The sequence below is a fragment of the Pelecanus crispus genome, chromosome 13 (assembly GCF_030463565.1).
Source record: "Pelecanus crispus isolate bPelCri1 chromosome 13, bPelCri1.pri, whole genome shotgun sequence".
Lineage (NCBI taxonomy): Eukaryota > Metazoa > Chordata > Aves > Pelecaniformes > Pelecanidae > Pelecanus > Pelecanus crispus.
Window position 1 is genome coordinate 13,460,129 of NC_134655.1, and position 26,735 is coordinate 13,486,863.

Consider the following 26,735-nt stretch of genomic DNA (forward strand, 5'->3'; position numbering starts at 1 on the left):
GTATAAATACATTCTCCAACGAGCATCCTCACCCTCAGACCTGCCCAGGGGTGGGGGCCGGGGCAGGGGCAGGGTGCAGGGCCGGGGGTGTGCTGGCCCCAGGCAGTAGGGCCAGCCGGCACCGGTGCGTCACGGCCGCCAGTGCGGGCAGCGTCTGCCAGCCGGACCGTCTTGCACAGGGACGAGGTATGGTGTCCCCACAAGGACCTGTCCCTTCCTCCTGCCTCCCCAGGCGCCAGCGCCCACTGCGGGGGGCTGACACTGGGGTGCCCCACATGGGCTCCTGGACAGCTCCTTCTCCATGCCCGGCCGCACCAAAGCCCCTCACCTTGAGCCTCGCTACCCGCAGCCACATGCGGTTTGGTGGCCACCACCAGCCCAGTGGGTGCCCCAGCCCCAGAGCGGGTGCTCCCAGCCCCATGCAGGCTGCATCATCCCCAGCAGCCCCACTCGAGCAGCCTCTGCCCAGGCATCTGTCCCGGCTGCTCGCTCCAGATGCTGGAGCTGGGGTCACCCTGCGACAGGGCAAAGGCCCCAGCAGGAGCGAGGTGGGAGGCAGAGTCACTGTCTGTGCACAGCTCACCCTGCTCCTGCCAGCCCCACGGCACTGCCCACCCCTGCCGCAGGCTGCAAACCACTGTCTCTGCTTTCAGGCAGCGGTGCGCGGGTAGGCAGGGCACAGCATGGCCCCAGGACAGTGGCGAAGGGACGTGGGATGCTTCCAGGGGAACAGGGCAGGGTGGGGAGCACTGGGACACCGTGCCAGGGGGCTGCCCTGGGTTGATGGGGGTGGGCAGACAGTGCAGTGCTCACAGCGGGTGATGCCCATGCAGGGCAGTGGGTGGCACTGGCCGGTGGTGGCAGCAGGGTGGGCTGGGGCGGGGGGTGCTCACGGACAGGCCATCGGGCGGGCTTTTTGGCTGAGATACGTGGGCACAGGCGACAGAGGAGGGAGAATATCAAAAATACAAAAGAGCGCGGCCCCGCAGCGCAGGAGGCAGTGCCCTGCCTGGTGCCCGCCCGCGGCAGGCGGGGGCCGCAGGGGGCCGGCACCGCGCGCACACGCTGGCTTCTAACTGGCTTTTTATTTTATATCAAGAACACTTGGTTTTAAAATCTTTACAAAGGACAAAACGCGGCGACTCCGTTAGTGTGTAAAGAACTAAAGATCTGCTTAAAAAACGTCTCTGCAAAGAGAAACGACTGACACAAAAGAGATTCTCTGCAGCACAAAGAGGGGCCAGAGGTGCCAAGTGTCCCGCCCGGGGCCCCACTCCCAGGGTCCCTGGGATCCCCGAGCCCCAACACTGGCACCAGCGCCCACACCCAGCACGAGGCCAGGTCCCCGGACCCTGCCCGCTCCCTCTGCCTATAGCACCATGGCCCAGGGCCACTTCTCGACACAGTGAAGGAGCCTTTTCCAGGGCACTCGGGATGCCAAGCCGCCTGGGGATACCCAGGCACCAGCTGAGAGGGATGCCCAGCCCCGCTCCTCATCAGTCCCGGGGTGCTCAGTGGGTGGAGCACTGGGGATGTGATTGCCCCACAGGGAGGCACAGCCCTGGTGTGGGGAGCCCCACGGCCACTGCCAGTGGGGTCCCCCCTGCCCACCTGCACTGGTGCATGGGCACAGGGTCTACACCACATCCTCCCTGCACCCCACTGGTGCCCTGGGGCAACCCACAGGGCTCTCTGGCTGGGAGCTGAGAGAGTCAAAACACTTCTCAAAAGTTAGATAGGAACGAAAGAAAGAGCTGGGGGGAGAGTGGGCCATCTGGCCGTGCTGGGACCCCACAGGTCTCCGAGCTTGGTGCCGCACCATCCATGGGCACTGCCCCTCTGTCCAAGGGCTCCATCGGCCCCGCCAGTCCCTCTGCCAGTGTCTGCTGCGTGCGTGTGCGTGCGTGCATGCGTGTGTGCCAGCGGCGGGCAGCTATACCCTGGTGGTGGAGTGTGAGTGCGGGAGCCCCGTGCTGTTGAAGCCAGCGGTGAAGGTGTTGTAGGGGTGCAGGGTCTGCAGCCCCACCAGCGAGTTGGGGATCATGGTGATGGTGTTGGGGGTCATGAGCGGAATGTCATCCGGAGAGCGGCGCAAGGTGAGGGTGTAGTCAGGCAGAGCAGCCAGGCGCAGAGCATCGTGGGGCGGCACAGCCTCGCACTCATGGTGCCCCTGGCTCACCTGCAAGGAGGGCATCTCCTCATCGGGCGCATGGGCAATGTCGTTGGCGGTGCCACGCTGGGGGCTGGGCTGCCGGTGCGTGTCCTGCCTGCGCTTGTCCTTGCGGTAGTAGAGGGCAGCGAAGGCCAGCACGTTAAGGAAGAGGAGGGAGGCGCCCACGGCAATGGTGACACTCAGCTCGGTGGAGTAGTCACGGGGGCTCTCGAGCAGGGTGCCCGCCTCCTGCTCCGGGCTCCACTTCTCCTTTCCATTCTCACTGTTGTAGGCAGGCGAGATTGCGGGGCGCTTGGTGGTCCAGATCTTGCCGTTGGGTCGGCGGGTGATGTGGGAGTTCTGCGTGGTGTCGGGTGGCGGCACTTTGGTGGTGGTGGAGGTGTAGTGGAACATATCGTGCAGATTGTACAGGTGGGGGACCAAGTGCTTCCAGAAAGCCACCTTGGTGGCCCGGTAGTGGTCACGTACCCGTGGCTTCAGCCCGATGTGCAGGTACAGCTGATCGCGGGGGTTGTACTTGGACCAGGCCACTTCCTCAAACCGGTTGGCCTTGGTGTGGATGAACTTGGTGTCCTGGGGGACAGGCTTGTTGGGGTCCCTGTGAAACACAGGCAAAACAGAGCTAGCACTGGGAGAAGCCAGAGAGGCGAGGAGGGAGAGCTGGATGCAGAGATGGAGGCTGGGGGGCCTTTGCCAGTGGTGACACAGGGTAGGTTGGCAAAAGGTCCTGCAAGGCTGGGCAGCACCCCAACCCCGGGTCAAGTGTCACCCATGATAACCATGGCCAACCAACGTCCCCACCCGTGCACTTGGCTTGGTCCTGTCCCAGGGGCTGGCTGCACTCTTAGCTTCTTGCTGTGTGGTTGATGCCCTGACCCCAGTGAAGGTGCAGCACACAGACCTCTGGGCACGGCAGGGCTCAGTGTCCCACACCAGGCATGACACCCCCCCGCCACAGCATGGTCCCTCGGGGTGCAGCTGCAGTGAGTGCAGACCCCCCCAGGCACAGCACCCATCCCCACTCACCCTGTCTTAGCAAAGTTGGTCCAGTAGGTCATCACTACGGCACTGAGCATAACGTCATTCTTGGAGAAGTTGCAGGGAAAGAGGTCTGTGGGACCAATCATGGGAATCCCGAACACGTAAGGCACCTCGTCCCCGTGGGCCGCGTCAGACCACGCAGGCTTCATCAGGCTCTGGCAGTGGTGGTAGAAGGCGTAGAAGTAGGTGGGGGAGCCGTAGCGGGCGTGCAGGTCGGCTGTCACCACTGACGGCTCTACCCACTGGTGGTCAGTGAAGAGGGCCACCAGAGTCTTGCGACGTGTCTCAGGGTTGTCCCTATCGGCCCAGTCTGTATACATGAACTTGATGGTCTCCCGCAAGGTGTCCTTGCCCTCGGGGTAGCCGTACAGGTTGTCTACAAAGTTGGAGACTGAGTAGTCAAAGTCACTGCCTGAGACGCCATCCTCGGGGTCCACCACGCCCTCCACAAACTTCAGCCCCTCGCCCTGGTTGACCCCCAGCATGATATCGTAGTTGAGAAACTCGCCCTGCTCCATCAGGATCTCTGGGTCGTCCGGGATCACATCCCCATCAATGACCGGCCCAAAGGCCACGTGGTAGCGAGCCGGCTGGATGTCTTGCTCCACCAGCTCCTTGGCACTCTTCTGCCGCAGGCAGTCCACCATGTCCACCGTGTCCAGCACGTTGCAGCCCACTTTGTCAGCCAGCATGCTGGTGTACTTCACGGGCTGGTAGTTCACCGCCCAGCTGGAGAGTGCAGAGCCACTCTGGATGATGGCTCTCTGGAAGAGACCTGCAAGACAGGCAAAGAGTGGAGGAAGCTCGCAGCAGGGTGAGCGCCGTTCCAACACCCCAGTGCCGCAGTACAGGATGCAGTGTGGCGAAGGCATCGATGCCCTTGGACCCCTGCAAGGACCCAGTGCTCCAGCCTGCACCTGGCCTTGACGTGGGCTGTGCTGCCTGCTGAGCTGGGCTCACACTGGGGGCTCAGCGCAGGGCCACCACAAGGGTGGCAGGTGGCAGCTGGGCATACAGTGGGTGCTCCTGGCAGCAACCAAGGGCTGCTGTGCTCCCCAAGGATCCCATCACAGGGGATGGCCCGGCATCCCTCTGTCCCAGTGTGGGGAGGAGAAGGGCCACAGTTGCATCACAGCCTGTCCTTGCCAAGCAGCCCACGCTGTCCCAGCCACCCCAAGGCCATGTTGCCTGAGCCCCTGAGGGGCACATGCTGCCCCTGGCTCAGCACCATCCTCCAGCCCAGGGTGGCACCGGGTTCACTGAGCAGCCAGGCTGCAGGCTGGCAGCAGCGGGAGGGTTAACGCCTGCTCGGGGACACTTAACCCTGCATGTCCCACCCACTGCTTTGTCAGGGTCCCCCTCACTCCCCTCCCTGCTGCTTCCTGCCCAGCTGGGGCTGCTCGGTGCCAATCCGGCCCCGCAGGAGCACACTGCCAGATGCACAAAGAGGGCCTTTCTGCCACCGGGAACACGGAGGGAGTGGACTTTCGCCCTGGAAAACAGGGCCACAAAGGCCCTGGCCCAGGCGGAGGAATGCGTGGCTCCACTCCAGCCCCATGTCAATGGCGCTTGTGCTCAGAATACAAAGGGCGGTGAGGAAGCAGAGCCTCCGGGGTGGTGAAAGGCAGCCAGGCTCAGGGTGCACCCTGGGGTCCCTCTCTCTGGCCAGCCCTCTCCTGCACCCTGAGTGCTGCCTGAGCCCTTGCTGGACACCGGCACTCGCTCGCTACAAGGGACTGTCTCAGGCAGTCCTCAAATGGTGCTGGTGCAGCAGCATGGTGGAATGCAGGGCACCTGTGGGAGATCCCTTGTGCAGCCAAGGCCATGCCGTTCTGCAGGGGAGCATGCACGTTCCCACAGCAGAAGTGTTTGGAGGCTCCTGGCTCCCAGCCACCATGTCCATAGCTCTTGTCTGCACGCAGTCCTCACTCTGCCAAGTACCTGACGTACAGACCCATGCGCTGGGACAAAGAGAAGTCACAAACTCTGTTTGTCACCTCCCAGTGCCCTAGAAAGCCATACCCGGCCTATGGGCTGGAGACTGGCCATGGGCTTGCTTGCTCTGCGCCATCATCCATGTGCCAAAGAGCCAGGATGGGGGGTTCCCTGGCTCCCAGGAGATGCCGTCCCAGCAGCAGCTATTGCTCCTCGCCAGCAGCATCACTTCCCAGACAGACCCACCTGGCTGGGCTCTACACCTGCCTGCCCCTGCCTGTGGAAGCACAGGCAGCTGGTGTCACCAACAGCTGGTCATGTCCCTGATGGAGCCCCTTCGCTGTGTCTCTGCATCGCCACATCCTGACCCAGGAGGACCCAGGAGTCTGCGAGAGCCTAGACCTGCCATGTCCTCCTCCATGCCAGCACCCAGCTGAAGCCTGACAAGCACCCCAGGGAGGCATCAGCACTCTGTAGCTTACCCTGGAGCCCTCCAGCCTGCTGGGGCCCAGGCAGGAAGATGCAGCTCTGCCTTCCCTGCTTGTTTCCCTCTGAGGTGAGGGTCCCAATGTACCCCACGCCCTGCAGAGCTGGCTGCCATGGCGCAGTGGAGCCTGGCAGTGGGACCAGGGCTCTGCCGGAGGGTGCCCAGTGCTGCAGGCTGCCCCCGGCTCCTAATTTCCCCTTCACTTTGCACAGTAGCTGAGACTGGAAACACCTCTGGGGTTGTCTGGGCCAAGCCCTGCTCAAAGGAGGGTGCTGAGTGCCTTGTCCAGCTGAGGTCTGAGCATCCCCAGAGCTGGCAGCGAAGGGCAGCAGCCCTCACAGAGCCGGAGATGGGGCAAAGGAAGCACAAGAGGTCTGCTTGGCAGTGACTGTTCCTGTCCCGGCATGGCTGGCTGGGGAGAGATGCAGCACTTTTGTCCTTGGTGAGGATTCCACTCGCCTACAAGGGCTGAGGCTGGTAGGGGAGCCACAGGTCTCCCTGGCAGCTAGACACAGCATGCACTGCACCAGCCTCCAGTGTCTGCCTCTCGCAGCGCCTGGCAGAGCAGGCACAAATTAGCAGCTTCATTAATAGCTCTTGCTCACTATGAGTTTTATTTTGATGCGATAAAACCAAACCTGCCTGGTCTGCAGGCTGCATCTTAGTGCAGCTCCCCCACCATGCTCCAGAGCTGGCTGCCTCATGCCTGAGGAGATGGGTGCTCCAGCACAGGGGTTTTTTTGAGGCCATTTTATGGCCATTTGCTTTGATGCGACACTGGCTGCATTTACAGCTGGCAGCAGCTCCCCTGCCACAGCAGCGAGGGTGCTAGGCACCCAGCACCGCTGCAATGCAGGGGGGAATGACACCACAGGCATTGGGGCTGGATGGGGCAGCAAAGGACATGGCACACAGGTGCAGGGTTTAGTGTCAGAAAGCCTAGTGTCACCTGAAAAGTGCTATACTGGCACAACAGCATTTCTCATGGCTGAAAGTCGGGGACCACTCCCTCCAATCCACCTCCAGCCTCTCTCCATGCTACTCCCTCCATCCTGGGCCCGTACAACTGCCAGGCCTGTACAAGCAGTTGGGGCCACCTGGGCAGCCAAGCACACGGCCCTGCTTCCAAAGAGGTGTCATCATCTGGCCACGAAAACCAGTCTGCAGCCTTGGGGCTGCCCTGCCAGAAGCACCCAATCCAGAGAGGAGACTCCTGGACTAAGAGCACCTCCCTGCAATTCCCCGCTTGCCTTCCAGGCCCTCCTGTGATGGAGAAGAGCACCCTAAGAAGCATCGCGAATGCATTACGCCCCGTGTCCCCTGCCCCACCTTTCACACTCAAGTATGGGCAGAGAAGACCCTTTTTCCCTCTGCAGGAACTTTCAGCCTGTAAAAGACTCCCCACCCCTGTGCGCACGCTGCCCACAGTGCCTGCGCAAGGGCAGGAGGGCATGCAGAATCCCAGGTATCCACACAGGGATGGCATGGCCCTGCACTGGCCCTTGCAGCTGCAGAGCATCCCCTGCCCTTCGCGCTGCTCAGAAAGGAGTCTGCAAATATCTACCCATGCTCCTTTCCTACATGCTGCTCAATTTACCATCTAATACAAGCAAAGCATCCTCTGGCTTTAGCCATCAAAAGCGTCTCCTCCTGTGGGCTAGAGAGCTGCTGCCTGCTGTGCATGGCTCTGGGTAGCTGGGAATCCTATGCCAAGAGCCCCAAAAGCAATGAGGGCAGCCCTGGCCCTGCCCTGCTCTGGCATTGCAACATCAGCAGCAGCTCTGTAGGTATAACACACATTTTCCATGTTTTTGAGCTTATTGTAGTCTAATACCTACTAATATTTGTCCAAGTCACCTGAAGAGGATGGAGCAACAGCCCCAGGAGTATCCTGCCCAGGAGGTGGCACGGGGGGAGCAGAACAACAGAGGGGCTGCCTTCAGGCGCCAGGCACTCACGCAGGAGCACAGAGCGAGCACAAGTGTCCCAAGTGCCCTGGGGCAGCAGGGAAAGGGGCTTACCCAGAACAGGCATGTTCTGAGCAGGCAACAGCAACTCCATGCATGCTGCCAGGGCTGGATCACTTCATCTTTACCTGCCTTTTTGTTTCTCCCTGCTTTACTCACACATGGCCGGGCACTGGCAATGGTGACAGCAGAGCCAGCAGGCTGCGGGGCAGTCATGGAAGACCAGGGACCACTACGGGCTTAATGTGGGAGTGCCCAAGCTGCCAGCTTCTGGGAAGCAGCTGCCCACCAGGTCTAGACATGCCTCTCTCGTCGGGTCTGTGGGGCAGAGCATCCCCCAGAGCTCTGGTCCTTGGGGCACCAAGGGGAGTCCAGCAGTGGGAGCAGCCGCCCCGAAAGCAGGAGCACTCTGCACAGGGTGGGTTGGTGCTGGCTGTGCCATGGGCTCTGGCACAGAGGTAGCCTGGAGCACTGGTGGGCTCCAGAGCCCACTTGGGATATCCCACCACACAGGAGCTCTTCTGCATACTCTGATCCCATGGGCCCATGATCATCATATCTCAGCCTCTCCATTTCACTGGCCCATCCGAGGAGAGGCTGGCAGCCAGCTGCGACTGCTGGGCACCCTGATGGGCAGCAGGGATGGATGCGGAGGTGCAGGCAGCCTGTCAGCCCCACTCTTGTCCCTGGGGAAGGGCCATCAGTGGGAAGCAGAGCCCAGCATGGCAATGAGTCTCTGTGTGGGCATGTGCTCACCGCAGGGCAAGTGGTTTGCCGGAATCAGGCAAGTTAAACCAAAAGGGCAGCTGGAGAAATCTGGGAGAAGGGAGCTGTTGCAGGCTTGCCTTCCTTCACTCCACGGTGAACTGCCAGTGTCCTACGAGCCCTGCGCCAGGTCTGGGCTCAGCAGGTGCTGTCCTTCACTCCCCACCATGAGCACAGGCTCTGCCACCTCTCACCGCAGCTGATGCCAGCCTTGTGCTGCCTGCAGCACCTGCAAACCTCCACATCGAATGCCACCAAGCAGACTGTGGTGCTGGTGCTGGTGCAGCCACCTTTGCAGCAGCTTAGGCTGAAATCATTCTTGCTTTCAATATTGGGGCAATGAGTCCATCTACAGCTCCCAGGGCTGGAGGAAAGTTGCCCATCTTTGCTGGAAGCCTGGCCAGTGCCAGCTTCCTCCCAGACACTCTCCGTCATGCCATCAGCCCTGCTGAGGTTCTGAAGGTCCCCTTTGTTCCTGTGTGGTTCCCAGGCTGTTGAGCAGGGCTGCAGCTCTTTGCAATGGCTTCAAGTGCAATTTTGGGTGTGTCTCTGAGGTGCAGACTCATGCCCGTGTCCACTGCCCATACGTGTCCCCTTCTCCCTTGTACCATGCTTGGGGACACAGCACTGGCAGAGGGATGCACCGTCATATAAAGCCCCTGTGACCAAGTCCCTGGCAGGCTGGTCCCCTGTGGACCACGTCCAGTTCAGGCTTTGCTCCTGCGATTTCCTTTAGGAAGTTTACTGAGAATGCCTCTGCTCCCATGGTTAATTTTTTTCCCCCCAATGCTCAATGTAAATGTCTTTGCAGGTGGTTTACATGCATTTGGTCTTATGCCAACACAATCTTTTAGTGTAAATAATTCCTTTCTTTATCTAGAATAAACACTCAGCTATATTTACAGATATCAATCATATCACTTCCACCCGTGTTTGGCTAGTTGCAGCACTTCCAGCCCTCCCAGCCTTGCAAGATGGGGCCCTCCATCCCTCCCCAGGCTCAGGTCTGGCTTCCCCGCTTTTCCTAGCACTGAGATCCATGCTCCTGGTGGCCTGCATGATGCCCTACACCCCCTCCACACCTGCGTGTGGGTGAACCTGGGCACCTGGGCAGGGCGCTGCAGGAGGGATCCCCACCTCTCCTCATGCCCAGGTGCTGCCCCCCGGCTGCAGCCCCATGCGCTGGGAGCACCAGCTCCATCCCTGGCTCCCACATGCTCTGCCGCTGGCCTCTCCCTCCCCACAATGAGAAGGTTTTGCTTCCTGGCCCTGAGTCAGGCTCTCACCAGTGACTAATTAAAAAGCAGCCCTGACTTTGCTAGGGTGGCTGGTGGTACCTGGGCAGGCTCCCTTCCCCTGGTTAGCATCAGCAAGGCGCTTGCTCACAGCCGCAGCACCCTCGGGCATAGCTGACACCTACCTTCAGAGTGGTGGGAGAGGGTGAGCAGGCTGACGCAGGAGGCACCGATGCCGGAGCCGAAGACAGTGATCCGCAAGGGATCTCCCCCAAAGAAGGCGATGTTCTCACTGACCCAGCGCAGCGCCTGTATCTGGTCCAGCAGCCCATAATTGCCCTTGGCAGCCTGGTCCCCCGTGCTCAGGAACCCTGCGGGCCAAGGGGAGCCCAGTTAGGGGTGAGGAAGCAGGGCATGTCCTGACCTCCCACCCCCCCTTCCCCAGGCCTAGGGAAGCTTCCATGGGACCGTGTCCCACCACAACATGAGACCCCACTACCAAGAGAGTCCTTTGAGCTCTAAGCGGGAGCAGGGACACCACGGAGCTCCAGCCACCCCCTACATGGCACAGAGGGGTGAAAGGCTGCAAGTGCAGCTGCCAACCCTGGGGAGCCTCTCCAGCCAACTGCAAGCAGTGACAGGGTTATGGGCACAAAGCCCTGTCCTACCCAGACCACCACCTGTGCTAATAACGAATCAAGATGTCTCATGCATGCTCCAAGGAAAGCCAAGAAAGTACTGACGGCTGCAGGCAGGCTGAGTGTGTGCACAGCCAACGCTTTCCATGGACTAGCATGGCTGGGAAGAGGCTCTATAAATGTAAGGAGGTGGGCTGGGCAGAGAGGAGCCAACTGCAGCTTAAAATACAAAAGCTCTCAGTGAGGAAGATGCTGAGAAATGCTTTCAATAGCAAAGGGAACACCCAAGATAAGCTATCAGCATTTTGTTTGCAAAGCAGGAAGCCAAAACCATGCTCCTGAGGTAAAATCCAGGGGAGTAACCCCAGCAGGCAGGGAGTGGCGCCAGTGCTGCTCCAGCACTGGAGGTGCTCTGGCCAGGCATGGTACAGCACTTCAGTGGAGCTGATGATGGCACCATTTAAGTCTTATTTCACATTGTGACTTATGTCTCTTAAATTTGCACCTATCCATCTTAAAGCCCTGACTTTTAATATTGAAAGATCTTGAAAAGGCTTGTTTTTACTGAAAAGCCTATTTTCTACCAGGTGACTGCCATCTTCCCCAAGAGACTATGGGGTCCGGAGGCCATCAGAAGGATATGCTGCCCCAGGTAATGGCTGGGAGCCCAGCTGCCTGGGAGGAGCACCGTGCCAGTCTGGATGGGTAGGAAGAGAGCCAGCCCTGCCAGCAGCTTGGCTGGGAAGGAGCTCTCCCCAGACCTCCGCACCCCTTGTTCTCCCTGCTGCTACAGGAGGCAGCAATGATGCTCCAGGCAAATCTCCTGTGTCCCAGACCCTGGGGGTTTCTGCTGCAGCAGGCAGGGGACCACACTGCCTTTTGACCCTGTGTCTCCATTTCACCTCTCTATGTCATCAGTGCTCGTGAAAATGAGACTGCCACTTTCCTCTATATGGCACCTGGCAGCCTTTGATGACCCCCTCTGCAGGCAGTCAGGCCGCGATGGGCAGCTGTCAGGGTCCCGGCAGCTCCACTGGCTGGGAGGCAACCCCTCCCTGGGGAGGGAGAGCTGCCAAGTCCCCAGGGGCAGCCAGGCAGTACCTGCTGGCAGCTCACTGCTACGAGCTCTCTCAGGAGGAGATGCTGAGTAAACACATTTATTATTTATTTAGCTGCAGACCAGTATTTGCTTTCAGCTGAGCCAGGTTGTGTAAATGAGCCTGGGGGGGCCAGTGCCAGGAGCCAGACCATGCTGCGACTGCCTCCTGGGGGCACTGCCACGTGGCACCCCACTCGGCAGCGAGGGTGGAGGGCAGGGGCAGCACCTGCAGTGCAGGCCCCATCCTGCTGGGCCCCATGCCCCCTACCACCCCCTTCCTGGCTGGTTCAAGCCTGGTTGGCCATGGGGGCTCATCCCACTGCCCAGCTGTGCTGGCGGCACAGCCCACGGCGGCCAGCCCATTACCGAGCACTCCAACGCGGTAGTTCAGGGTGATGACAATCACGTTCCCATAGCTGGCCAGGACACTGCCGTCTATCATGTTCCCTGTGCCCTCCATGTATGAGCCGCCATGGATATACACCATCACCGGCTTGGCCCCACTGTCCCGGATGTCTGGAAGGAGAAGCAGTTAAACACAGGACCCCGCCAATGGCCGCAGCACCCTGCCCAACAGGCAGACCAAGGACGAGGGCAATGCCAGCTACCAGGACTGGGGAGGGGGCTTAGAAGCCAAACCCAGAGCTCTCCTGGGGGCCACAGCGTGCACCTCCAAAGCAGACCACCACTGAACCAACCCCGCCAGCCCCTCTCTGAGTGGTGGCAGCCACTGTGCTGTCCCCACGCTGCTGTCCCCTTGGAGGTCTCAGCACATGCAGGAGAGATGCTGGCTGGACCCAGCTGCTCTTCCCTGGAGCCAGGCTCTGGCCACATGCAGGAGCCAGACCAGCGGCACCTCTGTTGTGGGTGGGAGTTGCAGAATCCAGCCCCAGGATGCAGCCCCATGTCCTGTCTTTGGCTGGATCCAAGCCCTCGGCTCTGGGAGTCCTGGAAGCTGGCATTGCAGGGGGGCAGGGATGGGGGTGTGCAGGACCTGGAAGGCAGGGGGGCACTGGTGGGTGCTCTAATGTCTGACTCTCCGCCCCTTCCCATTCCCCTGGGAAGGCAGAAACCTGCCAGCTGCCTGGATGTGAACCCATGGCACCCCAGTGCCCAGACACAGACATGGTGATGAGGCAGACAGTGTGTGCACGTGTGCGTGTCAGGGAGGTGAGCACGGCATCCAGACGAGGACAGGGCATAAGGCACGGAGTGAGGATGGGGAATGTGACCCCAAGGGCCGGGGAGGAAGGACTGCGGGACAGGGAGAAGCCACGCTCCCTCTCTCAGCTGGCCCTGTCCAGGGGATGTCCTGCGCCTTCTGCACCACTGGCCTAGGATCCTTCGTGCAGCTGAGCCTGGGCACGAGGGAAGAACATGCGTGCTCAGCTGCTGGTACTTTTCACCCACATTACACGGAGGATGTGGTTGTGCCCGTCATGGAGACGGTGCCAGGTCCCACATGCCTGCGGTGCCCAGCCCTCTTCTGGGCTGGTGAGCCAGCACTGACGGACTTTGCCCCCCCTCATGCTCACCCGCACCCAGCGCCTTGCTCAGGCGGACTGGCATCAGCGGCTGGGGCTGCTCGGCCTCGGCTGCCCTGGCCAGCCTCTGCTCCCTGCCTGCCTCCCTTACCGGTGCGCCGTGCTGTCCCAGCAGCCAGCCCCCACCGTGGTCCCTGCGGGGCTGGGACTCCTGGGGTACAGCCACACCAACTCAGTGGGCATGCCCAGTCAGGGTGGACATGCTCCCTCACACCCATCTAACCCCTGCCCACGTCCACTCCTCCCTGCGGCTTGCCCATCGCAGCAGGCCGCCAGGGCAGGCTGAGAGGTAGCTCTGGCCATCCCCACCTCCAGCTGTGGCCTGCGACATGGCTAAGGGTAGCCTCCCTCCCGGATGGAAAACTTCTTCCCTCCAGGAGAATGAAGACATGGCAAAACCTGTGCAGCTCTTTTCCTATTGCCAGGATGCAGCCAGGCAAATGCACAGACCTGGGGAGCAAAAAGCACTTGCGTCTCCTCTAGGACAGACATCACCCGTGTGGCAGAGCTACAGCAAGGCAGCCCTTCCCAGGGCCACCTGCTTGAAATGTGAAGGGTAGGAACAGCAGTGCCTGTGCCCGTATCCTCTCCTCCCTGCCACATGCTCCCACCGACACAGAAGGGGACATCCTTGCGGCAGAATGGCAGCAATGTGCAGAGACATACCAGGGAATAAACGGCTCCTAATCACTGCGGCACATTTTAGTGTGTGGGAATTTAACACACTCAAGTCACTTAGGCTGAATGCCAATTCACACCCTGGTACAAGAGATCCTGGGCCACAGGTTAGCGGGAGAAAACAGTGGAATTTTGGTACTGCCAAGGAAAAAGCTTTTAATCTGTTTCCCAGATCCTAAACACCATCTGCCAGGCCATGCTCGAGCTGCCCTGGGACTCCTGCACACAGTGAGGTTTTACTTTTTTTAACTGTCCTCGGCATGTTAGGGCTGCACCCTGGCCGACCCTTCCTCCTGCCTCCTCTTCACATCCCTGCAGCCAAACATGACTCCATACCCTGCAGATGAACAACCCTGATTTACTAAAAATAGCTTATTCTGCAGCTTGCTTAGTACATCTAGAATCACATCTGCTTGAAAGCCCACTTGCTCTGCCTCGACTGGTGCTGATGCTCTGGTTGCAAGCAAGACCTCGCTTGCATTGGGTGGAGAAGGAGAGAGGTTAACAGAAACCAGGTCTGAGTGTATCTCCGGTCTCCTGGGCACAGCCAGATACCCTGCAGACACCAAGGGTGCCAAGCTGCTGGCACAGCCACCCTGCGGTGGTGACCACGCCAGGGCCGGGCAAGGGTGGAGGGGGAGGTCGCTGGCTCCCAGCTGCATGTCACCAACTCCGGAGGGATGAGGCTGGAGGTGGAATGTGACCGGGCTTGGGGTGAAATGGGCCCAGGTTCCCGAGGGCTCCTCTCCTCCCAAGCTGCCATGCTTCCTCCCTGCCCTCGCTCAAGCGGAGCGGGAGCAAACTTCTCCTAAAGCAAAAAACCCCCACGAGCTTCCCCCTCCCCATCCCAAGGAGGGGAAGGGCCTGGGCGCCCTGCACAGCCAGCCAGCCTGCCCCCCGCCCCGCGCAGCTGCCCAGCACGGCAGACAGACACACACAGGGCTCCCTGGGGATGGCAGCAGATGGTGGGCAAACGGAGTTGCTTTGCATGTCATGCAGTGGCAGCCTCGAGCACAGAAATACCTTCATCTTCATCCCCGTCATTATCCGCTAAGTCCTCGCCCTGTTTCTTAGCGCTGGCTCCTAGGGACCAAACACGAGGAGACAGAACAAAAAGGAAAACAAAAGGAAACAAAAACAAAACAAACAAAACAAAACAAAACAAAAAAAACAAACAAAAGAGAATTCAAAAATAGCATGATAGTAGAGACGGTGGGGCCAGGCCCGTGCCCCACAACACTGCTGGCTACTCACACTGCACCTCTCCCAGAGCCAGGGCGGCGCAGGGTGCAGGCAGGACTGCCCCAGGAGCTGCGCCAGGATGCCGCTTCACCTGGACCCCTTCCCAGATCATCCCTGGGAAGCGCCGGGGCGGTGGGGAGGAGAGCTGGCCTGGGGCAGCATCAGCACCGGTAGCGGCTCAGCCTCTCAAAGCAGTCACTGATCCTCCTGCATCCCAGCCTAGCCCCCGCCTGCTTGAGCATCCTTGGCTCCCTGTGCCGGGGCAAAGCTCCCTCTCCTACTGCCTGGGTGTGAGCAGGAGCCCTGCTCCCAGCTCTGCTGCCACTGGGGACAACCATCCCCTGCCACCAACAGAGGCCACATGAAGGGTTACCCTGGGTGGCCACTGACCACCAGCCAGGGTCCTGCTCATCACCCCCACGTGGTGCATGGCCCCTTGTTGTGCCTGGCACAGCTATGCTGCAAACCACCAGTGCCACAGCACGACACCACCACGGCATGCTGCAGGGAGCCATCGTGACGGGTGCTTCCCTGTGCTGCTCAGCTCCGTCCTGTACCTTCTTAAAAGACTAGTTGCATGGTTCACTGAAGATTGCAAACGCACCAACCAGCTTGCCCTGACCAAGGCAGAACCCTAAAAATATCAGTTTCTGTAACATCCTGAACACCTTCCAGTTGTTGCATGGCCCTTAGCAAATCCATGGTGCCAGGGCACGGGCCAGGCCAGCAGCCCTAGCCCGGCACTGTGGGATGCTGTTGCAGATGGTATGCACCGAGCATGGCACTCCCCAAGCTGTATGCAGCTGGCATGAGCCAGGAGAGGTGGCCTGTGGGCTCGTGGGGAGCAGAAGCGGTGCAGACCTGTACTGAGGCTACATTGCTACAAAGGGCTGCATGCCCTTCTGGGCACAAAGCCGGGTGGTGCCGTCCCTGTGCCCTGCAGCTTCAAATTTCAGGAAGAGGATGTGCTCTCCTTATTTCCTTAGAGCTGCAGACCAGCACCTGTGGTCTTCTGCTCCCTAATGCCTGCACCAAAAAAGTTCTCCGGGTGACAGTGACCTCAGGGGTGACAGCAGGGTTTCCCCAGGGCAGGACTGCCTGTGCTGTGCCTGCACTGCCCAGCAACCTCCCCCAGACACACAGTGCTCTGAGGTCCCATCAGGAACCCGGCTGATCCTGGGGCCCCGTTGCTATCACCAACTGGACCCATTGCCACCGCAGCAAGGGTTTGCATGGACTTCAGCAAGGCTCCTGCGAGCAAAGGGCAGCCCCATGGCTGGAGAAAACTATGATGAGGCAAGCACAAAACTAGCCGGGAAGACAAAATGAGGGAGCTGTCCTCACTGCCACTCTGGGAGTGGGATCCCACAGGTGACACAGGTGGTGGATAACAGAGATGGCAGCATGGAGGGGGACAGGATTTGAATTTAAAAGGAATTTGTGATGTGATTTGGAGTGAGAGGTCTGAAATGGCCATGGGGCAGCTCCATTGGGGCAAGAGGCTTGCCCAATGCTTTAAGCAGCCATGACCTGCTGGAGAAAGTCTGGAGGAGCAATGACCAGAAGTCTAGAAAAATCCAGCAGGCAAGAAAAGTTTGCAGGAGGCTGGGTCACGTGAATCCCAGGAGCAGAGGAGCAATGGGAGCTACAGTAGCATCCAGATGCATGAAAGGCCACTGCGAGGTGATGAGGTGGAAGAACAACTCCGTCTCCGCTGCACAGAGCACAGGCAGCCCTGGAGCTACACAAGCCAGGTTGAAGCTGGACAAGAAGAAAACCTTCCTGGCAGAAAGGGCAGAAAAGCTCTGGAAGAGGTGGCCTGGGGAGGTGTTTAAGACCAGGTAAGACACACTGCCAGGAAGAGGTGAGGTAGAGCTGCTCCTGCTTGGGGCAGGGATGGATTGGCTGTCTCCAGAGCCATCCTGATTTTCTCGGACTCGGAGTTCACCCCTTGACCTACCCGCTCCATGCCTCAGCCCCGCCTCCTCACCTTCTGCTTCACCACCCCGAGCTCCTCACATCATTCTCCTGTTTTCACCCAGTGCCACCCCCATCCCTGCCACCTCTCTCCAGCACCCCAGCCCCAGCATCGCCCCTTCCTGCTGTGTCTTTCCTGTGTGCTCCCTCCCCAGCCCATCCACCAGCTGCACACTTGGCTGGGCACGTGCGGCTGCCCAGCCTGTTTGCAGGAGGCTGCAAGCTTGACCTACTGCATCTTCATTAGGAAGAGCTGCAAGCCCAGAAAGCACTTAAATGACGAAGTACTCATGCAACGTTTGCTAACCAGTGCTATGCGCCAACCTCCTTGGTACTGCTCAGGGACAGGGATTTTTCTCTACAGTGAGCCTTCATCCACACTGTGCTTCAGAGCTGGGAAGCTGATCACAGGCAGCTGGAGATCCCTTTCCACTGCCGAGGGCCCTGGTGCTGTTAAAGCCCTAGGACTGGCCAGGCTGCAGCCCTCCAGCCTGCTCTCCTTCAGGGTACAAATGTCTCCATGCAGACAGGGATGGAGGAACTGGCTATGAGGAGCTGTCAGGCTGTAAGAGGGGGCAGTGGAAAACATCCCTGTGATCTGAGCAACTGTCCTGGCTGAGCAGGGAAGGATCCAGCTGGAGACTGCTGCCCCAGAGCTTAGGGATGGCTGGGACGAGCCTAAAGCAACCTGAGCTTCACACACCACAGAAAGGACAGTAGAAAGCAGCACTGGGAAGTTAAGCAAAGCAATAATGCAGGCCAGGGGGAAGGGCAACAGCGGTGGCATGTGTGTGTGTCAGACTGCAAAGCACGAGCCTTCCCCATTGGCAGGAAGGTGCCACGGTGGCTGCAGCTACGGCGAACACAGGCTGCTGCAACCAAGTGGGCTTTTTGCCTCTTGCTGTGTTGTTCACCTCCATGATGACCCACTGTGCCCCACAGCTTCACTTCCCTCACCCATCCCTTGCACTTCGCTCCATTACCTCCCTCCACTCATTATTACCATGTTCAAGGACAACCACCCTAGGAGATCTTCCTCCACACTGGCAAAGGCCACCACGCAGTGGCCCGCAGCACCTACTCTCTTGGGGATGGGTTTAAGCTTGTGTATTTACAGCTGGAAAAACCAAAAGGACTCATGGCTCTTACTCTTCTTACCCATCAAAACCTCCCTCCACTAACCCAGTGTGAATGCCCATTGTGCTGCTTCACTTTAAGCTGACTGCGAAGTGGCATTGTTCAGGCTGATAGGAAGGATGCATATGCTCTTATCTGAAGGCTCTAGGAAGATTCAAGCTCAAGTTCAGTAAAAAATAAAATCACTTTCCCTGAAACTGTGGCATGCACATTGGATTTATGCTATCTTAAGTAAATCATGTCAACAGCACTGACACCAGCACAAACAGAGATAAAGGAAGGTGAGGTGCCTCAGTCCTTGGAGCCTTTGCACTCAGTATGGTGTGGATAACAGAAGACCAGGAGCCTGAGCTGACACCTTTCCAGTGTGTCAGCTCTGTCAGGGCGGCCATGGGCAGCTCTAGCACCCCCTCTTCAGTGCAAGCTCCCCAGGGCACCTGCTCCCATGCAGCAGCCACGATGCCACAGGGAGCAGGAGCCCGCAGCACAACTGCCACCATGTCTGATGGCCACATGCACCCAGAGGCATACATGCTGGTAGCCACACTGGCTCAGGTGCTTCTCTGGGAGCAACATGGAATGGGACTGGGACTGATGACATCCGTTGAACCTGCTGCTGCACAACCCCACAGGCAGGGGCAGCTCCCCTGCGACCTGTGTTGGGCGGCCCCTCCAGCCATCAGCCCTTGCTCCAGGACTGCAGTGCACCTTGGTGCTGCCTTGCCCTGCCCTGCCCTGTCTCTGGATGATGCAGAGGAGTTATCCCCATCCTTGAGTGGACTCCATAAAAGCATCTTCTCACACTCTGCTGCCTCTGCCAGCACAAACACTGACCCTCACCTTTGCAAATTGCTCCCCGGAGTGGAAGTGGAGCGCCAGGGTGGTGGTCTGCTCCCAGCCAGCTCTGCAAAGCAGTAGGCTTCACAGGAGGCTGGTGAGAAGCCTTCCAGCAAGGGCATACTGCAGAAGTCATGCAGCTGTAGGGAAGCCTCAGCTGGTATTCAGACAAGTTCACTTCTTGGAGAGCAGAGGAGAAGACACAATGTTTTTCCCACAGAGCAGTCGAGGTGCATCCCAAGCCCAGAAGCTGCTGGGAGCTCCAGCCACCCTCAGAGCAAGACGCTGGACTGGCATATCTGTCTCTGCAGCATCTCAGACTCTGCACAGATCCAGCCAGAGACATTAGGGCAGTTGCTAGTAAAGACCAGGGAGGCCTGCTATGTGCAGGGCAGTCACACTTCTCACCTCCAAAAGTGATATCCACCTCCTCGTGGCCTGCAGCAAGGCCTGCCCAGGCTGGTGGTGAAGGGAAGGGGAAAGCATCCTGGCACCCGCCACAGCCAAGCACAGGTTGGAAGTGTTGGCAGCACAAAGCAAAGAGCAGAGCTGCATTTTGCACATAGGTTCTATACCCTCTGTGTGTGTACGTGTTCTTCAGGTGGGCAGCATTATTTTCACAGCAAAACCTGAGCCTCAGCTGAGCCTCAGTGCTGTCAGCTCCCCCAGCACTGTGCATGGCTAATTATTCTCAAAACACTGCTGCCCTGCCTTGTTCCCAGAGAAGGGACCAATGCGTACGGAGGAGACTGGTATGTCAGAAATTTCCATATAGGAAATTATTGTGGGCAACTGGGCAGTTCTTCTGTCCTAGGGATAAATTCTGCTTAATTCTCAGTCCTTTGGCTGCTATGAAATACACTGAGCTTAGGGGTGGCAGAAATCATGAAAACTCCAGTAAGGTGGGAGCTGAGGTGTTTTGAACCACCAAAATACTGCATGGTTGCCTGCTCTGTGAGAGGAGAGTTTATTCACCACTATATGTGGCCTTAGAAACAATAATCAAGAATATTCCAGAACAAGCCCACGTTCAAATGACATGCAGCCTGAGGAAATCAGCACTGCAGGTACGTTATCCTCACCCCACGCATTACTACCCCAGGATACAAGACAAGGGGTGGGGGAGCCTCCGTGTCTCATCACAAGTGACTCAATTAATTCAAGCCAATGGCCACCAGACCCGTGGCTGGAGCCGAAGGGCAGTGCCAGCATCTGGGTGCTTTAATTCCCAGCACATCACACCTGGATGCCCAAATAGCCAGCACTGGGGATCCACTGCTCTGTGAGTCAGCGGAGCCCGGTGGGGGCAGATGGCATGTTGAGGTGACTAGAGGCAACCACAGATGGGCTGCAAAGAAACCCTGCCCATGAGCAGAACCAGTGGGGAGGGAAAAACAGAAGATGAGCATGCCCAAGGTGTTTTGTCGTGCCTTACATTGTCCCCCTTCTCCAGCCATAACCTGGACCCTGCTTCCCTGGCCCCAGCCATAGGGCTGGGGGCGGTGGGGGTCTGCCAGCCCCGGCAGCCAGTGGGAGGGCCGGGAGAGGAAGTGCTTTGAAGTGGCTGGTGATTGCTGGCACAGCCTGCTCCGGAGGCAACGTGCAGAGACTCCCTAATGCGCCAGCCCTTTCAGGGGCAGCCTTGGAACTCAGAGAGATGGTGTGTGAATAGCCAGGACAGCAACAGGAAAAGCAAAGCAAAGAAACCCAACAACAGAACTGGGGGAAATGTCTCGAAGGAAAGTGCTCCCCAAACCTCCAAACCCAGCTGCACCGGCCCCACCAACCCCAAGGACGCAGGGAGGCAGAGGCCTGGATGCACGGACCCTGGTGCCGCGGGATGCCCAGGACAGCAGCCACTGTCTGCCAGACACCCCCTCCCTGCACTGAGCCTTTCAGAAGAGCTTGGCTGCCAGACCACCCGCACATCCAACTTTGGGATGCACAGAGCAGCCCAGGCTCTCCTTGCCTGCAAGGGGGCTGTGTGGCAGGACAGGTGAAGCACTGTGTCCGACAAGGGGCTGAGCCAGCTCCCGTTTGCACGTCTCCACTTCGTAGCCTGCGGTGCTGGGGCTGGCCATGAACACAGGATCACTTTGGGTGAAGGGGGCCTGAGCTGCATGTCTTGCCCCAGAGTGCAGCAGGGTGAGCCCCACGTGGCCCTGGGGACGGAGGCAAGGCAAAGTGGAGATGTGTCTGAACTGGAGGTGCTCAGCCACCCACGGGGCAGCTGGGGCTCAGGGAGGATGCTGTGTCAGGGGGTGAAGAGCAGATCCTCGCTGGCAGGACTGGCAGAGGCATGGGGGTGTGAGCAGCAGGGAGCAGCCTCGGTGGGACCATGGGCTGGGGCAGAACATGGCAGTATTGAACATGGCCAGGAGAGGTTTTATGCCTTTAACTGAGGAGCTTTAGATGCAAAATGACCAGGGATGCAATGGGGGAAGAGCTCAGGCCAGGACAGGCTGCAGTCCCCCATCACACAGGTGCTTCCCTGGAGCGGGTCTGTACACCCCCAACGGGGGATGCGCCCCTAATGGATGGGTGCATTTAAGTGCTACCCACCATGAGAGGCTCCCCCTCATACCCAGGGGCTGGGAGGCGGACGGTGCCAGCAGGATGAAGGCAGGAGCGTGGGCTCAGCCCGGGAGAAGCTGTTCTGAAAGGCCTGGAGCAACATGAGCACCCTCCTCTGACCTTACCCCAGACCTGTGCTCCCAGCTGGCACCGGTCCCGGCTCTCCTGGCCGGGGAGCAGAGGTGGCCAGAGCATCCATGGGGCTCCTCCAAGCGGGAACTGGGGGGTGGCAGGGTGGGCTGCTCAGAGGGCCCGCAGTCCGGGTGGCGGCACAGAGAGGTGCCAGAGGAGTGTGCCGCGGGCCGGGGGGCCGGCCAGGCACCCTCTCACTCTCTCTCTCTCTCTTTCCTCTCTGTGCCTCTCTGCCGGTCGGCTTGCTACATACCTCCTTTCCTACATATTTTCTTGTTGGGCTTTCGGGTGCATTCCTTGGAAATCCGTTTTACTGTAAAATGAATAAAAGACTACAAAATAACAGGAGGCCTCCACTGGTGGGAGTGGGCATGCAATCACAACCACGCTGCCACCCTCCCACCGCCCCGGGACTGCAGGAAGTGGGGAGGGAGCGTCGCCGTGGGAGGAAAACTCTGGGCCAGCCTTGCTGGGCAGGAAGGAAGGTATGATGCATCCCGTGGCCAAGGGCCCCGACAGAGGAGCGGAGCCAGCCAGCCTGGGAGAAGCCACTGGCCTGCCAGGCTGCTCCGCCGCGCGCAGTAGGCCTGCTGCAGGTCCCTTCCAAGCCCGCTGAAAATCCCCGGGGGCTCCCATTGCAGTGAGGCTGGGCGGGCGTGCAGGCAGGCGCTGCCTCCTCTGCCCTCTACTTACAGTTCATGTGGGATCCCCTACAAAGAAAAAGGTTAGACAAGGAGGCACCCAGCGCCACTCAGCCTCACCCCAACGGGACCATGCCCTGGGGGTTCCCAGCACCCCAGATTCACCACTCTGCCACCGTGCCACCAGCAGATGGGGGAACAGCCAAGCAACGCGCCTGCCAGTGCCCCCAACCTCCCATCCGTACCAGAGCCCAGAAAAGGGCTCCGCAGTCCCTTCCTTGCCGGAGCATCTCCCCAGGGAGGGGCAGAGAGTGTTCCTCCCAGCCGCAGCCGCAGCCCACGCCCACAACTAGCGCATGGACCTGGGGAGGGTGGGAAGGGGGGAGGAAGAACGAACCCGAACCAACTCAAGACAGAACCTGGCACTCGGCACCTGGGGAGCACAAACCAGCTTGTCGCTCTGTGGATCTGCAGTCAGAGAGTCGGATTCAGATTTAGCAACAAAAGACAGGAACCCGTGATGATGCCATGGAGGTGGAGGGAGGGGACCAGGAGGCATGGAAGAGCAGGAGCACGCGAGACAGAGATGGCAGCTGAGGGCAAGAGGGTGAGCTGCGTGGCCAGAGAAAGCTTTCCACAAACAGACAGCATGCTGCAGGGTCCACAACCACATGCTTCAAACACAACACCCAGGTGAGACCAACCACTACTGGGGAGGGGCAGAGCAGCCCCCCCTGCCCTCCTGCGGGCACCCCCGTGGGGACTCACCATCCTCTGTGGGAATGTAGATGTTGAGGTACAGACAGTCCTCATTGGGGTCCTGGATGTACGTGGCCACGATATCCAAATTGGAGGTAAACCAGATGGGCAGCATGATCTCAGGAACAGCGTTGTGGATGTTCTGGGGGCAGACCGGCGAGAAGTGAGTAGCGTTCCTGATGCCCGACCAGGATGGCGGTGGCTCAGGGGGCATGAACCTCTTCTCCCCGATGGGGGGGGCGGCATAAGGCACCCCCAGGTACTGGTCCACAGGGCCCAGGATCTCGCTGGGAAGTGGCATGCGCACCCCCCGTAACTTCCCATAGTGCGTGTTGACAGTTGGAGAGTAGACCTGGCCCTCCATCCGCACAACCGCTGAGGCGAAGCTCAGGACCCAGAGGGTGAGACGCAGGTCCCAGCCGGCTACCAGCTCAGGCACTTGGAGAACGGGGGGCAACAGAGGGCTTCTGCAGAGTATCAGCCACATCGTCCGGGAGGAGCAGCACCAACATCCAGGCCTGAAGCTCCTGGGGCAAGGGCTCAGGGCATCCCCATCACGCCAAGCCTCCGATTTGCCCACCAGGAACAGATGGAGCAGGAGAGCCAGGCGTCAGGAGCGTGCAGCCCAGCCACACCTTCTGCTGGGTGAGTCAGGAACACAGATGCTGGGAGACGTGCCACCGCTCCTCACAGCCCGCCAGCTGCCCGCTGCTGCCCACCTGCCAATGGCCCGGCCCGGAGGGGACTGCTGATACTGTGGAGAGATGGAGGGAATTAACAGCAGACTTGCTGTGGGAAGATTCAAAGAGCTGTAGCGCAGAAGGAGCTAGGATCCCTGGGCTGGACCCTCCCACCCATGGGTGCTCATTGGCTCTGCCACTGCCTAGGCAGGCAGCTCTAGGAGTAGGCAAGCGCGGGCAGCACAAGTAGAGCACGTGCAGACACACAGACTGCGTCTGTTCATCCCTGCAGAGCATGTCCCCAGGTCGGGGGCCAGCCTTGCCCCTGCCCGGCCCGGGTGAGCCCCGCAGCTGCCCTGCACAGCAGCATGGTGTCCTTGCCTCGTGCTGCAGGAGGGTATCAGCAGCAGATTATAGATGCCAAGATAAGCAGGACAGTGCCACTTCCCTGGCACTGTCCCTGTCCACAAGGAACCTGTCGGGCAGCACCGCTGCCCAGCACCACTGCCCAGCACCACCGCTACAGAAGAGCCTGCTGGCACCTCTCCCCTCCTGGCTGAGCCAGAGCCGCCTGCGCTCACCTCAGCTCCATCCCAGCATCGTTCCCCTGTCTGGGTGCCACCACCCCACCTCACACACCAGCAAATTAGACCCATGTGTCCTAGCCAGACACCCATCTCACCCACCCACACACTCTCCAGCCAGCTTTCTCCCTCCATGTGCCATTGGCCGAAGTGGTGAAACTGCAGGAACAACTCTGGCTGTTCCCGTCCTGAGTGCTTCTGGGCAGTGCCCCCCTGTGCCGGCACCACAGCCCCCTGCCACCCCCTCCCTGCCCCAGCTGCCTCCCGAGCAAGCCCCGGGGAGGCAGAGCTCTGCTCCCATGTCCCCATGCCGGGCTGTCAGTGGGAAGCAGATGTGGCAGCCCCCCATGGGGTCTGCAGGGAAGGAAGGGAGCTGGAGGCAGGCAGAGGTTGCAGATGGGGACCTGCGGATGTATGTCAGCGAGCAGAGCTCCTGCGCCAGGGAGCCCTTGCTGGAGGCTGTGTGGATTTTCAGTGCTCTGCCCTTCACCTCCCCACACTGCCTGCCACATTCAGGGCTTATGTAAGTGCCCCCCTGCCAGCACCGCTGCCCCCGGTTGACCTGGGCAAGGGGAGCCGCAGAGGCTGTGCTCACCCTCGCCCCAGCCGGGCGAGAGCAGCGTCAGCCGGAGGCCAGCTCTGCACCTCGGCAGGTGGCTTTGCAGCCTGGTGCCTGCTAGAAGGCACTGCTTGGTGGCGGGCCAGAAGACATTCGTCCTGTCTCAGCCACATGTCCTTACCCTGGGAGAGATGCCAGCAGTGTCAGGGCACCTCCATTTTGCCCCAGAGCATCCTTACGTGCCCACCCAGTAAATGTCTCCCAAGCTGAGAGGGGAGCAGAGTTGTCTTGGAATTATTGGAGCACAAAATAAGGGCTGTATGCAGATGGGAGGATGCAGCTCTGGTGGAGGCTCAGCTGGGCAGGGACTCCACGAATGGAGAACATCTTGTCCAATGAGGAAAATCCGCAGGAAAAAAAAAACAAACCCAACAAAAAAACCCCACAGAGGACATCTTAAATTTGCACTGCATATGTGCAGGCAATTCATTGCTGGTCATTAAGGAAATGGGCCCATGCTGTGCCTGCCCTCCTGATATGCCCAGGGAACACAGCAGGCTCAGAAATCACGGTATGACAGGCATAATAAGAAACACTCATCCCAGAATGTTACTGCATCCAGCCTACCCGAGCAGCAAGGCCTCGCAGGGCTGGGCATGCAGGCACCTTTCCAGAGCCCATGGAGGGACCTCAGGTAATGCCAGACAAGAAAGGCGGTACAAATGATGGGAAGAAGCAGCCACACCTACTCCCCATCCACGGCACAGGGACGACCTGAAGGCTGAGCTATCACGACTGGGGCTGATCCTGCTCTACCCCTGACCCCCATCATCTGTGCGCATCATTCCCTTCCACCTCCTCCTGCCCTACCAGGCAGTGACAGAAACACAACTGGCAGGAGCACGACACTGCTGCATTATCCCCCAAACAGCTGCCAAAGCCTAAGAAACAAAAGGTGTATCGAGGGACAGAAATACAGCTGATGCACCCAAAGACTCTAAGCTCTGCTCTGCCCCATCACCTGCCTCTGCAGCACAGTGCCTCGGCTGACCTGCTCTGCCTCCAGCTCCTGAAGAAAACCATCATTCATCTAATATTCCTTAAAGCAATGCTCCTCCTTCAGCAGAGAACTGACCTTTGCCTAGCAGTGACATCCCAGGGGTGCGATGATGGCCCAGGCCCCCCCAAAGCTGCATTCCCAAGTGGGATTGCAAAGGCACTTCAGACCCACTGCTCTGTCTGACATTGCTGGAAAGCAGAACACCCAGTGTAAATCTTCTGCTCAGGTTTCTTCAGGTACCATGGGTTACAATAAAGCCAAATTATTAATGACTGTCATATCTAATTTGTATGACTGGAAGCTACAGGCAGCTTCCAGTCTTTATGATAGTGCCCACAACTCCCCACAGAGCCATTTCAACTGACCCATCATCATTTCCCCTCTGCAGGAATACCACAGCCCTGCCAACGGTGGCTTACCAGCTATTTCCCAACTCGAGAGCTTCCTCGGGGCTGCGGCTGCATGCTGCCGTGGGCTTTGCTGCTCCACCAGCTCCTCCAGCCAAGCAATTTCACAGCACCAGGCAGTGCTGCTCTGTGGCCCGCAGCTACCTGTATTTAGGGCTGAATTCACCACCCACTTTGCATCCTTGGAGCAACTGCACACCCAGCATAACCACCCCGTCCTGGAACAATGAGGAATCTCTTCTTACAAAACACAGCCAAAAATCAGCTTCTTGCCACAGCTCCTCAGAATTATTTTATGATGATATTCCTTTGGGGTTTTGTTTAATCTTCATCCATGGTTCTTTTAACAGCTTTTAAAAACCATGGAAATCTGAAGACAAAATACATAAGCTAAGATAGAATTAAAGTTCCAACTACACATCCTTAACTTCAATAAAATTATGCTACAGGACTTGCAACTGTCTCCAATTACGAGTTTTGTGAAGCTTCAGGCACAGAGATGAGTTACGTTAGCGATAGCCAAATATGTCCAGATACAGAGATGCACAGTTAAGACCCAGCAGCCCTAACGTTACCCTGGAGAG

General features: G+C 59.0%; 1 protein-coding gene across 8 annotated transcripts; it reads right to left on the reverse strand.

Moving 5' to 3' along the window:
* Positions 1-1,933: 1,933 nt before the first annotated feature.
* NLGN3 (neuroligin 3) lies at positions 1,934-23,348 on the reverse strand. Of its 8 annotated transcripts, XM_075720515.1 has the most exons (8): positions 22,871-22,991; positions 21,715-21,774; positions 14,586-14,645; positions 11,707-11,856; positions 9,785-9,974; positions 4,897-4,919; positions 3,200-3,989; positions 1,934-2,771 (listed from the first exon to the last, which is right to left on the reverse strand). In XM_075720515.1, the coding sequence occupies exons 1-8, from the start codon at positions 22,974-22,976 to the stop codon at positions 1,934-1,936; spliced, it is 2,217 nt and encodes a 738-aa protein (XP_075576630.1). In that variant the 5' UTR covers positions 22,977-22,991. The 8 variants fall into 8 exon arrangements, with proteins under 8 accessions (XP_075576630.1, XP_075576626.1, XP_075576631.1 ...); XM_075720511.1 differs by lacking the exon at positions 4,897-4,919 and having other exon boundaries at positions 9,789-9,974; positions 22,871-23,348; XM_075720516.1 differs by lacking the exon at positions 21,715-21,774.
* Positions 23,349-26,735: the final 3,387 nt, after the last annotated feature.